The 13,411-nt window shown below is 47.8% G+C and overlaps 4 protein-coding genes across 10 annotated transcripts in view; 3 read left to right on the forward strand and 1 right to left on the reverse strand.

Annotated features, from left to right (window-relative positions):
• Positions 1 to 3,033, forward strand: part of FOXG_03098 (serine/threonine protein kinase) — a gene marked incomplete at both ends in the record, with an annotated part of 3,950 nt that extends 917 nt beyond the window's left edge. The window contains 4 exons of the mRNA XM_018380630.1: positions 20 to 565; positions 621 to 880; positions 950 to 2,383; positions 2,444 to 3,033. Of these exons, the coding sequence (XP_018236936.1) occupies positions 20 to 565; positions 621 to 880; positions 950 to 2,383; positions 2,444 to 3,033 (2,830 nt within the window). The remainder of the gene's footprint in view (positions 1 to 19; positions 566 to 620; positions 881 to 949; positions 2,384 to 2,443) is intronic.
• A 3,147-nt stretch (positions 3,034 to 6,180) lies between these two features.
• On the forward strand, positions 6,181 to 7,987 carry FOXG_03099 (malate synthase; the record flags this gene model as incomplete). The annotated part of the gene is made up of 4 exons (XM_018380631.1): positions 6,181 to 6,541; positions 6,660 to 7,479; positions 7,597 to 7,872; positions 7,930 to 7,987. The coding sequence occupies 4 exons, from the start codon at positions 6,181 to 6,183 to the stop codon at positions 7,985 to 7,987; spliced, it is 1,515 nt and encodes a 504-aa protein (XP_018236937.1).
• Positions 7,988 to 10,837: 2,850 nt separating this feature from the next.
• FOXG_18475 (uncharacterized protein) lies at positions 10,838 to 13,076 on the forward strand (the record flags this gene model as incomplete). Of its 7 annotated transcripts, none has more annotated exons than XM_018398559.1 (3): positions 10,838 to 11,404; positions 11,509 to 11,602; positions 11,662 to 13,076. In XM_018398559.1, the coding sequence occupies exon 3, from the start codon at positions 12,458 to 12,460 to the stop codon at positions 12,806 to 12,808; it is 351 nt and encodes a 116-aa protein (XP_018236939.1). In that variant the 5' UTR covers positions 10,838 to 11,404; positions 11,509 to 11,602; positions 11,662 to 12,457. The 7 variants fall into 7 exon arrangements, with proteins under 7 accessions (XP_018236939.1, XP_018236938.1, XP_018236942.1 ...); XM_018398564.1 differs by having other exon boundaries at positions 11,071 to 11,404; positions 11,666 to 12,808; XM_018398558.1 differs by having other exon boundaries at positions 11,509 to 13,076.
• FOXG_03100 (uncharacterized protein) overlaps positions 13,003 to 13,411 on the reverse strand; it is a gene marked incomplete at its 3' end in the record, with an annotated part of 2,602 nt that continues 2,193 nt past the window's right edge. Inside the window, exon 2 of the mRNA XM_018380632.1 lies at positions 13,003 to 13,015. Within this exon, the coding sequence (XP_018236945.1) occupies positions 13,003 to 13,015 (13 nt within the window). The remainder of the gene's footprint in view (positions 13,016 to 13,411) is intronic.

The following is a 13,411-nucleotide window of genomic DNA, read 5'->3' on the forward strand; positions in this document are numbered from 1 at the left end:
CCTGAGACATCTTAATCAGTGCAGACCTCCAGATCAAAATCGCTGACTTTGGCATGGCTGCTCTCCATCAAACAGACACACACCAGCTTGCTACAGCTTGTGGCAGTCCTCACTATGCAGCACCTGAGCTCCTCAAGAACAGACAATACAGGGGCGACAGAGCAGATATTTGGAGCATGGGTGTTATCCTATTCGCAATGCTTTCAGCCACTCTCCCATTCGATGACCCTGATCTTCGTGTGATGATGGCTAGAACGAAGAAGGGACAATACGAGATGCCAAGTTTCCTCAGCCTAGAAGCTGAGGACCTGATCAGGCGAATGTTACAGGTCAATCCCGATAGACGCATCACCCTCAAGGACATATGGCGTCATCCTCTGATTCGGAAGTATGCATATCTGGATAACCTTAGTGACATCAACAGTCAGCCGCCTGATATACGCAAAGGTTTTCAGTATACCCCAGTACCTACAAAGGATGTTGATCCGCAATTAGTTCGACAATTGCGATCTATGTGGCACATGTTTAGTGAGAATGATTTAAAGCTCAAGCTTACATGTGACGAGTAAGTATTTTGTTCCTCTTCTGACTTTTGGAGTTGCAACTGTTGACATTTGCAGACCCAATGATCAAAAGGCTTTCTACTGGTTGTTATACCACTACCGCGAGCAACAACTGGAAGATTTTAAGCCTGAGCTCGCCCACTCCACAAGTGACTATCACCACATGAAGCCCGGCACATGGAAGAAACGCGTATCGACATGCGAATTTGCACAGCCGAGCGGCAACGGTCACGGGCGTTCCATATCACGGTTCACTGTGATTTCGAATGCCACTGAACCAGAGCCAGCACTAAACCAGGAACCATTCCAAACAGAACGTGCGATACATTCTCGTGATTCCCAAAAAGGACAGTCATTAGTCAGTGTCCACCGTTACTCTTACGCAGAGAATGGTTCCTATACTGGGCAGCCCAAAAGGCTTCGAAGCGGCTCAGGAGCACGTCGCGGACGCAGGACCTCAACCCGCAATTCAACCACAGGGCGCCTTCAATCTTCTCGAGGATCGCTCTCTTCGATGCACAGCAGTCGGCAAGGTACACCTCATGCGCGGAGTTTGCGACACAAGCGTGGAGTTGACTTCACACATGTCCGGAAGAGATCGACATCATCTTCCAATCGCAATAGGAGTGGTTCAATGCCTCCTTATGTTACGGAGCAAGGATCTACATATCAGATCGAAATGATTCGATCTCACACGCCAGAACTCCCAAGCCTACCTAGTGGCGTGCTTCCAAAATTGGCGGATGGACAGGAGCCTCAACAACGCTCCTCGGGGCAAGCGTTGCGAATAACGCTTGGGTCCCGATATGCCTCCGAAATCTTCAAGGAGGAACTCCGCCACTTTAGCAGCAATATTGCCAAGGACTGTGACGAAGCATTCAAAAGCTCATTGATAGAAGAGGACTCCATCGCTGGCTCACTGACTGAACCAGACCACACCCAGTACGAATCCACACCGTTTTCCTTCACCATCGACGCACCCGAGGACTCGGCCCCAGATCTTCTCGAGCTTTCGAATAAGTCTTTCAGCAACCGGCCTCTTCCACCTCTCCCGACTCCGACGCCAAGCTACAATGGTAATTCGTTGGCACCAACGCCTACTGGTTCCAGACCAGTGACTGGGGAATCTTATTCAGAAGAGTTGCGCGCAGAGCAGGTCAAGGTGGCCCAGCCAGTTGTGCTTACGAGACACGCTGAGCGCCGGGTTGTCTCAGCTCCGACTTATACTCAAAAGCACAAAAGAAGTGCTGCTCTGCCATCCATTAACGAAGCTGGAGCAGCGGCCGGCGACAAGGCTCGTATCGTGTCAGCGCCTCCTCATACGCCAACAAAGAAAGGGGTTGATAGAATCCGTGGCATCGAATACTTAAGTCAAGTCGAAAACAGTATTCGTGTGGTCCATTCACCGGGTGACGAGAGCCCCGTGAAGATTCCCGAGCCACTCAACGTACGGAAGAAGGTACCTGAACCAGAACAACAGAACTCGGCCCCCGCTGCACAACTTCGAGAGCCGGACTCAGCGTCGCAACGCAGTGTGGATGGTGGTACCACGGCCACAACACTTTCGTTGGAGCCCCCTTCCCATGATGCTCAGGCGGTGACAAAGAAAAAAAAGATGTCTTGGTTCAAACGATCTTCAAAAGTTGAGTCAGAGCCCAGCCGGGAGTCCGTTGAGTGGCAAGATTGCACTTCGTACTTGACTTCTAGTGATGGGAAGCGAAGCGATTCAACGTCAACAGAGGCTCCGACTAAGAAGAAGACTTTCCACTTTTCTTTCTGGAAGAGCAACAAACAAAGAGACTCTATTATGTCAATCGCCAGTGAGTTATTCCATTAGTCCGTAAGCAGAGCCGTACGTGGTGATCTAATATTGTTAATAGGACCTGATCAGAAAGAAGAGCGGCCTTCACTGGAGTTCAACACCATGGGTAAGACACATGTTTCCGCGAAGGTATCTCAGTCCAAATGGCACGAGTCTGGCTCCGGCCCGGTGCGCAACATTGAGGTTAAACAAAACTGGCTCGCACGCCTGTTCAGAGTCAAACCAGCAACAGACCACATTTGCATGACGATTTCGAGGAGACGAGCACGTCAGGAGGTTACCATCCTCCTACGGGAATGGCGCAAGTATGGCATCCGAGACATTCAAGTGGACAAACAAAGGAACATTGTCTTTGCAAGGATTGCAGCTAAGAACTGTGAGTGGTATCTTGACATGATTGCGGCACCAGAACTGACAGAGACCTTAGTTTTGAATCTAAAAGAAGTATCCTTTGCCGCAGAGGTTATTACAGTGATTGAGCATGGTAAGAAACAGCCACTCAGCATCATTCGATTCACGCAGGAGCGAGGAGCAGCCAGCAGCTTCCACAGAGTGGTCGACACAATGAATATGATCTTCGACGCAAGAGCTTTGGTAGTAGCCGACAGGAACAAGCGAAAGATGATGATCAAGACGCTCAACTCGTAATATCGGTGTTTGAATCAGCTCCACGCTGGTTCCTTCGATATGTACTTGTCGAAATATGATGCAAGCTGGCCATTGGCACAGCGTCAGCGGCCTTGCGGGTTGGATCACGCGGTTATGCGAAGAGTTATGTGCATGGTATTGGTTGTAAGGAGTTGGATGTATGAGCCATTGCTTTCCGTTTTGTTCTGCTTTTGGGTCGGGGTGAAAGGCATGATTTCTTTTTATCTTAAACATGGACGGGCGAATATGCGGAGGACTGGAGGGAATAGTTGTAGGCTAGAGATAGCCATTGAGTCGTCCCTTAACTACATAGTCCCTTTATCATCCTATATCGTGACTTTTCTCTTGGAAACCTGGTCATTTAAAAACAAAACTAGTAAGGCAAGATGAACACACGGCTTGCGCCCAGAAGGTGAGCCCACGTGTTGGTTAAATGTCTGAAGTATGTTTTTGTGCCTTGGAGCTGATTTCAGCAAAGAGCTGTCCAAGAGCTGAAACTCATGGTGGTCTTGCCTAGTCCATGCCTCAAACTTCATCTTTGTGTAACCATCATAAACTGTAGACTTAGAATACTAATTTAATCAATGGAGCTCAAGTTACAGAAACTGTTGAGACTGCTTCTTCCTTGCACTGTTTAGATCCTGTGACTTACATAGCAATGCGTTTTCTGCAACCCTTCTGTCGAATAGAGCGGGTCTGCGGGAAGTAATCAGACATTAATCATCTGAATTGCCTTGGTTTGAGAAAAAGGACTTCATAGTTATGTGTATGCTTCGACTTTGCGTTTGGGTTACGTCTTATACAGTTCCATAGATTCGAGCAAATCTTTTGAGAAGTTGTACTGGTGGCACCCATCACTACCTTGGCAGACAAACAGCCAAAACTCAGGAACCCTTTGCTAAGGCAAGGTCTCCTATGGTTTATGGCTGACTTATAGTCGGCCCAGGGGGATGATATAGTCATCTTTCACTCTGAGTCCTGATGCGTTGTAGTTTCAGCACGTATAGCCAGTTTGGTAAACCACGCCATTGCTTATCTGGACCAGTCATAGTAATTCAGATAGTATGAAGACCAAAATATCTATAGATGCTCATCAATCAAGTAGTAGATTATTCAGGGGAACAATTAACTCTCCACCACAAATCAAACGAGTGTTTGACTTACTATCACCTCCATTTCAAACTAACCCGCCTGTAGTCTTGGATCTCTTGATATGCTGGCACAGATACATAATCTTAATGCCTGATCTTAACAAATCAACACATGTAGCCCGATTTGAGCCTGTGTTTAGCTAGAGAGAGCGCTGCTATGTCTCATCAGTCTATTTGTCAATATGGTTGTCGAGAGCAACAGCAAACAAGCTTACGTTTACTTCGAGACGCTTGATAAGTCTTCTTTTTCATAGAGCTTACCTTGCTCAGGCAAGTGATACGGTGAGTAGAGAGTACCCTCAAACTGTCCCATAACACGATTGAGTGACCCGTGGGCGAAATGTTAGCTACCATAGCAATGAGTTTGGTTGTCGGAGGTCAAGTCCGAATCGATCAACATGTGTGGAGAAGTTCGGTAGTTTTCCCGAGATATGGATGGATCCCTTCACCTGCCTCGGCTGTTCGGTCGGGAGATCGGATCCATGATTTCGATAGCGAGATATGCTTCTTCACCGAGACCACATTATATACACTTCTCAAGCTTACTAAATAATAAAAGGTAATAAGTCTTGGAATTGTGTTCCCTTGCTGGTGGCCTGGTAGTAAAAACCAAACCCTCTCGGAGGTCAAGACCGAACGAAGTACGGTGTCATTGATTACGGTAGGTACAGTTGATCAATAAGTCAATAGTTCCAAGAGTGTAGTTAGTAGTCGCTGCAACCGAGGTTCAATAAGAATGGCTTGATTTGCATCGAGAGGCTTAGAACGATGGCAAGCGAATGCAAGTTCTCGGTCGAAGACCGAGCAATAAACAAGGTGGTGGTTAACAAAGCCATTGAATAGGTCCAGTAATTCTGAGATGGAGGATAGAGTATGGAATGGGGTACCTGGTGTCTCATGTGTACAAAGATTCCTGTAAAGGCATACAAGATGTTGCCCACGGCCCCTAGCAAATTTGGTGGCAGCTTGTCCACTTGGATGTACAGATTTTAGCTGTCCAAGTACCCTTTCGGCTGAGTTCCCCGGACCGTCACGGCAGTTAGCCACCATCTTTCCGTCTCCACATGCTGTTCTGTTCACCTTGACCTTTTAGCGTCAGATCTTGCCTGCTTTGATGCTGCTTTTAACCTGTGAACCTTCACTCCATCCACCCGAGCCAGGCCGATGGCTACCGAGCTCAACACGGACGATGGCCGTTGTTTGGTCATCGAATGGAAAAGCACGGTGATTGAAATCCCAAGATCCCAGTATCGACAAGCTTACTGTCGCGGCAAGCTTGTGAAGACAGCTGCCCGCGCAACAAACGATCTGTCCTTGTAGCGCCTTGCTATGAGGGAACGGAAGTAACGAAAGCCAACTTGACCAAGGTAGGTAGGTAGGTAGGTAGGTAGGTAGGTAGGTAGGTAGGTAGGTAGGTAGGTAGGTACCTGACTTAATTAAATATGAGAGCTGTGAACTCCTTCACAGGTGCACTTAAACAATCGTCGGACTTCGATGTACGGGCTGGTCTCGGCGCACGTACGTAGTACGTAGGTAAAGTACAGTGCGGTGTTGCATTTGACATTCATTTGCAGGGATATCTCTATCTTCATCTTCCCCAGGCCCGGTGCCGTCACTGACGCGGAGGCGCCCCTCGGCCCTCGTCCGAGGCATGTTACGCCTTCAGGAATTTGATGTGCGGAGCACCAGCTGCTTCAGTGTTAACATCTATATAACTGCCTTGTCCCAATCATTCTGCCCTTCAATACTAGTTCTCCCAATAATTTACTCTCACCTATCAAGATCGAGCTTTTTCCCGAACCCTACACTTGTCTCATTCAAACTTTGCGCAAAGTATCAGAGTTACTTGCAAGCGCCGTCACTGGCACCTCATTACTGGAGACAGACATCGTCGACACGTGAAAGTGCTGGCAGCAGTACATAATACCCATTAACCTTTCACCTCTCCTCATCCTCCATCAGTCAAACCAAGAACTGTTCTCCATTTGCGATCACAATGGCCTCCGTCGATTCTGTCCTTCAGGGTGTCTCCGTCTCCGGCAAGGTTGACGACATCCACCGCAAGATCCTCACGCCCGAGGCTCTCGCCTTTCTTGCACTGCTGCACCGTTCCTTCAATGAGCGACGCAAGAATCTCCTTGAGCGCCGCAAGGCTCGCCAGGCCGAGCTTGATCGAGGAGTTCTTCCTGACTTTCTTCCTGAGACTAAGCATATTCGCGAGAACCCTACGTGGAAGGGTGCCCCTCCTGCCCCGGGCCTGGTGGACCGTCGTGTTGAGATCACCGGCCCCACAGACCGGAAGATGGTTGTCAACGCACTAAACGCCAACGTCTACACTTACATGGCTGACTTTGAGGGTGAGTCGCTATTCTTACTGCATCTTGAATTGTTTCCTCCATGGACTGGAAAATGACCGTCTATGGCTTCAATGGATGTATGAGCTAGAGATGATCCAGTCTGCTAACCCTGTAATAGACTCCAGTGCCCCAACTTGGGATAATATGATTAATGGACAGGTCAACCTGTACGATGCCAACCGCCGTCAGGTCGACTTCAAGCAGGGACAAAAGGAATATAAGCTTCGTACCGACCGCAAGCTACCTACTCTCATTGTCCGCCCTCGTGGCTGGCACCTCGAGGAGAAGCATGTCACAGTTGATGGCGAGCCTATCTCTGGTTCCCTCTTCGACTTTGGTCTTTACTTCTTCCACAATGCCTTTGAGACGCAACGTCAGGGCTTCGGTCCTTACTTTTACCTTCCAAAGATGGAGAGCCATCTTGAGGCTCGCCTTTGGAACGACGCCTTCAACCTTGCTCAAGACTACATCGGTATGCCCAGAGGCACCATCCGAGGTACTGTTCTGATTGAGACCATCCTTGCCGCTTTCGAGATGGACGAGATCATTTATGAGCTTCGCGACCATAGCTCTGGTCTCAACTGCGGTCGATGGGACTACATCTTCAGCGTTATCAAGAAGTTCCGCAACAACCCGAATTTTGTCCTGCCAGACCGTTCCGCGGTCACCATGACTGTTCCCTTCATGGAATCATATGTGAAACTTCTGATCCAGACATGTCATAAGCGTGGTGTTCACGCCATGGGTGGTATGGCTGCACAGATCCCTATCAAGAATGATACTGCTGCCAACGACAAGGCTATGGAGGGTGTCCGCGCCGACAAGCTCCGTGAAGTCCGTGCTGGACACGACGGCACTTGGGTTGCCCACCCTGCTCTTGCAAGCATCGCTACCGAGATCTTTGACAAAGCATATGCCAACTTCCCAACCAGCTGTTTGTGAGAAGAGAGGATGTTACCATTGGCCAGAACGATCTGCTCAACATGAACGTCCCCGGTACCATCACGGAAGAGGGAATCAAGAAGACCCTTAACATTGGTCTTGGTTATATGGAGGCATGGATTCGCGGAGTGGGTTTGTGTCCCCATCAACTACCTCATGGAGGATGCTGCCACCGCCGAAGTCTCTCGAAGTCAACTTTGGCAATGGGTCAAACATGGCGTTAACACTGCTGAAGGCAAGCGTGTTGATAAGTCGTACGCTTTGAAGCTGCTCAAGGAGAGTGCTGATCAGCTTGCTGCGTCTGCCCCCAAGGGTAACAAATACCACCTTGCTGCTCAATACTTCTCTAGTCAGGTCACTGGAGAGGATTATGCCGACTTCCTCACAACGTAAGTTCATCCAACCCCCACAGTCGATCTGGGTTCAGAGTACTAACTACTGCGTAGTCTTCTCTACAACGAGATTACTCAGGCCGGACCTCCCAGCCCTGCTTCTAAGCTATAAATAAATTTGTATTCAAAAAAAGGGGGATCAAAATAGGCATAATGGATCTATCGAGCGTTTCATGAGTGTATGCATAATTCAGACTTTTTCCAATATGTTGTGGTTTTGGGTCATGATATCATTTGTTATTTACACAGCCAAGGACTGGCATTCATCTACGACAAAAAGAGGTCATTCTTTTAATAGTTCGAAATCTGTGACCAGTAAATCACCAGTATCAAGTCTCATTGTGAATCTTATCGATCTGTAGTATGGATGACTTCCTTGCAGCCACCAAATACTTACTCACCCACATCACTTAGCACAAATATCCAACAAACAGAGGGCCAGATTTCCTCAAAAAGCCTTTTATAGCTATTCGGGTCATTCTACATCGTTGGAAGAGGGTTGATCTCATTCAAATATGTTGGTGAATAACCTTCAACTGTGCATTTGCAAGTTTTGGGAGTCCACAACTCTAGCCATAGTTGATAGTGTACTTAGCAAGGCGTGGTATGTTAGAGAGCAAGCCAGGGAGCTCAGTGGACCTTTTTGTATCAATGACTGTATTTGTTTGAAGTTTGGGGCCATGCAGGGTAATATATCGCTGAGTGTCGCTGCGTCCCTTCACCCGTGCGTCTCATGGCAAGTCATCGAAACATGACTCCTCATTTAAGCTTACACTTGAGGCAAGAAGCATATGTGTTTCTACTAGTTAATTGGTTTGTGTATCCAAAAGAAGAAACAAAAACCCCAAGCATAGTCATTTTGCCCCATGGCTGTGGTAAGGACATTGGTGACCTGCGTATCAAAAGCGTTCAACATGATGGTGCTTTCCCATATCTTTACAGTCGCACCGTAGCTACCTACATACCCACGTTAGTTATTAAAACTTCTAGCAAGGTCTAATTTAATCAAAGAATAGATGTTGAGATTTGAAGACTACGTATCCAGCGACAATACCTTCAGGAGCGTTGCATGAGAGCAAAGCATGCCTACAGAAGAGCCTATATGGATAGACAACTTCCATACTTTAATTCAATATATTTTGATACTTATTTAGAGCCACGGGAGGTTATGGTTCAGGACTGGGACCATTGAAAGTTCCAGCAACCAATTTGTGCGTTTCCTGTGTCCTCTGGCATGACTCCAGCAGCGAATCGTCATGGCCAAGAATACAAGTATACATATGGAAACTGAGAGTGATACAGACTTCTCTAATTATTTCATTAATTCTTTTTTTTTTTCTTTTTCTTTTTTCCACGAAGCATCCTCCATCTCATGAAGCCATGCTTGGTCAGTGATGGTTGCACTAGTGGTGAAGTTGCTGGTATCATATATGAGATAGTACCGAAGAAACAAGCATAAACACATATAATGCCTAGGAAGATCCTTGTGGTGTCCCTGACTATTACCAGTAAAATAAAAGCTACCGGACTTGGCTACAACCCCTTAGATGTCTCCTCCCGTGAACTCGACTCTCAGGTTACACAACTATCCGCCATCATTGCCAGTTCCCGAGACACTCAGCGGAGGATTTATTTCCTGCCGACCACACCATCCGGGTAGTTTCAAGTCGGGAGAGTGCATGGAGCTCATCATGTATCCCGAGGTCTGAGTCTGATGTAGTATCACACCGGGAGGCTGCAGACGGGAGGGCTCGGTCTGGGCCGTGAGCTGTTTTGAGGATGCACTTTGAGTCGAGGCAAAAGTTACAACTCTTGTCTTCAAGAGGCACCTCTATTGATACAAACGCAGATTAGCACAGCAAAAGGGCACCTCTTGCCGATATTTGAGTGAGCTTCTTCATCTGCCCTGTCACGAGTAGGGTTGAAGTATGAGGCCAGTTCATAGAGTTTCTAATTCGTGAATCGGCCAATAGGCGGTTTATCACAGGCTTATACTGATACGGCAACTTCAATATCACAGACTTCTCGAAAAAAATAAATAAATAAATAAATAAATAAACTATTATTATAGCTGCATTGCCATCTACTCGTTCCAACACGGCCAGCGGGGCCATGGGTGAATGATTGTCTTCGACGCAAGTGAAGATACACAATCACATCAGCATGGGGAGAACAACAACCTATCAATGATCCATTCGGAATAAATCGAATCAAGTCATTGGGTGTCGCACTCTTCCTATTACGACGCTGGTGAGGGCATTCATTGAATGTTGCAGATCACCGATATACGAAACGCTACGATGGAAGCTTGTCAAGCCCAGGTTGAGGATACACAATACCAGTATGCAAAGTCGATACGAGAATAAGATGCAAACTTGTTGAGAGGACGTGCATTCTTGTTTAGTATGGTTGAGATGCAAACAGCATCTCGTATGCGCAAACTTCCGCTGCCCAACTGATCAGCACCCACGGGGGGAGTCCCTCGTCCCAGACATTTCGGGGAAAACAAGTCCTGTTGTAAAGATGACACAAACTATTACTGGACATAAACCGAAAGAAGAGAGAGGGGGGTGAAAGAAGTATCTAAGTGATCGCCATCACCAGAACAGGCGAGGTACCTTTCAAATGCATGAGCTGCTGTGGCCAGCCAGCAAGGATAGCTCCGTGCATAACGTCGTCCACTCTCTTGCGCACATTGATTTCTCACGGACACAAGAACGTCACTGACTGATAATGAGGTACAGCTCAGTCTCGGCCAGAGGTAGTTCGCCGTCGTGCAAACCCCCCTTTGGCTCAGTTCACATCTGAAGTCTGCATTTGGCCATGAACAAAGGTTAGCCCTGTTAAATCTTGGGTCCGTGCTATGAAACAATACCATGAATAGCGATGGTTTTGGCCAATTTTGTTTCAAGCTAACTCTTCGCTGCTCGAGCATTGTCTGTTTTTTTTTTTTTTTCTTTGGCGCTGATGTCCGGCGTAAACCCTGTCGAAGAACATGTGTGCACATACCGTACCTGTGCGAAGCCGAATATCACATCTCCGTACTCGGGCCTTCAGCCTCGACGCCATGTCAGATCCGTGGCTGGCTGTCTAGAACCACATCACCCCATTCTCGACCGTGATCCCACTCTGTAGTGGTCGGACCACGCCCTGGCTTACAAGCTTGAGCACAATGTCTCGATCTGAAAGACAACGGAAAAAGCCGCAATGTACACTTCACTTTCACGAACCATCCACTCCCGTTCCCATACACCTCATCGCCTCCCAGATCGACTGGATTTGCCTCTCCGCTACTCGCCCTTCTTCACTAGCTCTCTGCGCGCCGTTCCAGAATCTAGTGCAGGTCTTGTGCGCCCTCCTTAGTAACCCATCCTTCACTTGTGCAGTTCCCCGTACACTCAAACGCCCCAGCATAAACTCCTGTAGTGAGTTTCTCTCATAGATGCTTGGGTACAGTCAGGTGCCGGACAGGGTCGAAAAAGGCAGTAATGGCTTGAGTTAACCTCCTTTCGACAGTCGGTGGCGAGAGGTTAGTTTACCAGTCTTCCCTTGGAGCCAAGCGCTCTGCAGCGCCTTGCGCCTGACCCGACAAGCATGTTTGACATTTCAACCTCATCTGACGGTTTCATTCAGGGCCTTCTGAGGCTAAATGCTCATATTCCGGGTGGGCTGCGATAAGCGTTATTTAGCGTCCTAATGGAGGCGACGAGAGCCATCGGAAATGAGGGTATTCACAGTTTATCGAAATTTTGAAGTCACCACCAAACGCTAACCAAAAGGTCTTAGACAGAAAGCTTGATTATTCTTCGCTCCAGCCCACGTTGCAATCATCCACGGACAAGCTCTCCTCTTACAATCCCGCGTCTCATTCCTCGACAAAATCACCCCTTTTCAGCACAGAATTTCCCTGCAAGACGTTTCCAGTAGCATACCACAGCTAAAAACACCTATTTTGGCATAGAAAGTACATACATAGTTGTGCTAGGGAGAAGCCATCGTCTAGATTTCGGGCGTTTACTTGGTGGACAGAATCACGTTGACCTTTCACTGCCACGGGCATCTGGAGAAGCTTGCCACGATCATTCTACAGGACCCTATCCTTTCTTTCTGAGACATAAGAAAATTTCAACCCAGGTATTCGTTGAGACAACGTCCCGAGGACTGAAGGGTATCAACACACCTCACCAGAGACCTGGTTCTGTCCTGTCCTCACTCGCCATCAAGCGTTTAGTCCAGCTTCTTGACTAGGAATGATTATTTGAGCACACCACCCAAATGGGACATCCCCTATCAGAACTCACGAACTTCCAACACCAAAAAGAAAAATCTTGTGTCAGAAGATTGAATAGTTCCATTGTGAAGGCCCGAGATGGGTTGTACTTCTATTTCCATCGTTGTATGCGGAGGACGGGGTATGGCAACATGGAAGGGAAGGGAAGGGAAGGGAAGGGAATACAAATCATATGGATCTTCGTATCGTGCAAACCATGATGATCAATTGGCTCTAAAACGTTAGGCCGGGGACGGTGGTCTCGGTCACTCCCCTTCCTCGCCATAGATCTCGCCAGAGGCAATCTCTGCAATGCAACTTCAGATTGCGAACTCAATTGGAGTTTCAGTTGGATTTTGGATCCCCAAGATCTGCGTGATAGATCTGCATGTCATTGCATCTAGACCCATCTGGCGCCCTCATGCCTCCTTTCATTCACTGTTGGGCCGTCTATGCTTAGACTTCTTACTGGACATGAGTCCGGCTGCTCGACCGTTTCCTTCACATCAGGACCTCCCGAACTTGGATTCCAGTGCTGCTAGTCTCAGGCATAATGGTAGTTTACTGTGGCTGGCTGACCAAATCTTCATGCCGAGCGTTACTCCAGTGTTTGTGCAGGCCATTCCTACTCCGGAACCCATATTCGATAGCTTCGATAACTGAAACCAGATAAAGACCGCCAGCCAATCGCCGAGAGAGCTCACATCGATGGTCTCGTACACTGGCAAATCAAGAAGTCCCCTCTTTGTTCGCACAGAAGACTGATCCATCACTCCCTGCTTGCCAGGTTACCCACCATCGCGGTGCTTCGCTTTTTTTGCACAATCATATGAAGACACCACAGTTCGCATCAAATGTCAAAGGGAAGCTCTTCGTGATGTACGTGTGAATCAGAAACAGTTGTTCTACGCATCCCATCAAGAGACCGCCCTGTCAAGGGCATAAACGCCATTTGGCCCAAAATATATACACATGCTTCGCACAACCGTCATACCCGATACACGTTTCCATCCTCTTGAAAGCCTAATTCCGTTAGTCCTGGTAAAAAGTCCCGTCCCAAGCCCGCCTTGTTAATGCCATATTTTGTCGTATAAACACACCAATGAAGGACCCGTCGATAAAATCTGCCTTCACCTGAGCTCCATATCAGCATGCCTTGCGCCCAAAATCCCAATCTTTCCAGACCCGGCAGCGCCTATTTCCCCATACAAACCCTGGAAGAAAATAAAGGGAAAATTAGAAATATGGAAATTGTTTCTAATGTCA

This window comes from Fusarium oxysporum, chromosome 8 (assembly GCF_000149955.1).
Source record: "Fusarium oxysporum f. sp. lycopersici 4287 chromosome 8, whole genome shotgun sequence".
Classification (NCBI taxonomy): Eukaryota; Fungi; Ascomycota; class Sordariomycetes; order Hypocreales; family Nectriaceae; genus Fusarium; species Fusarium oxysporum.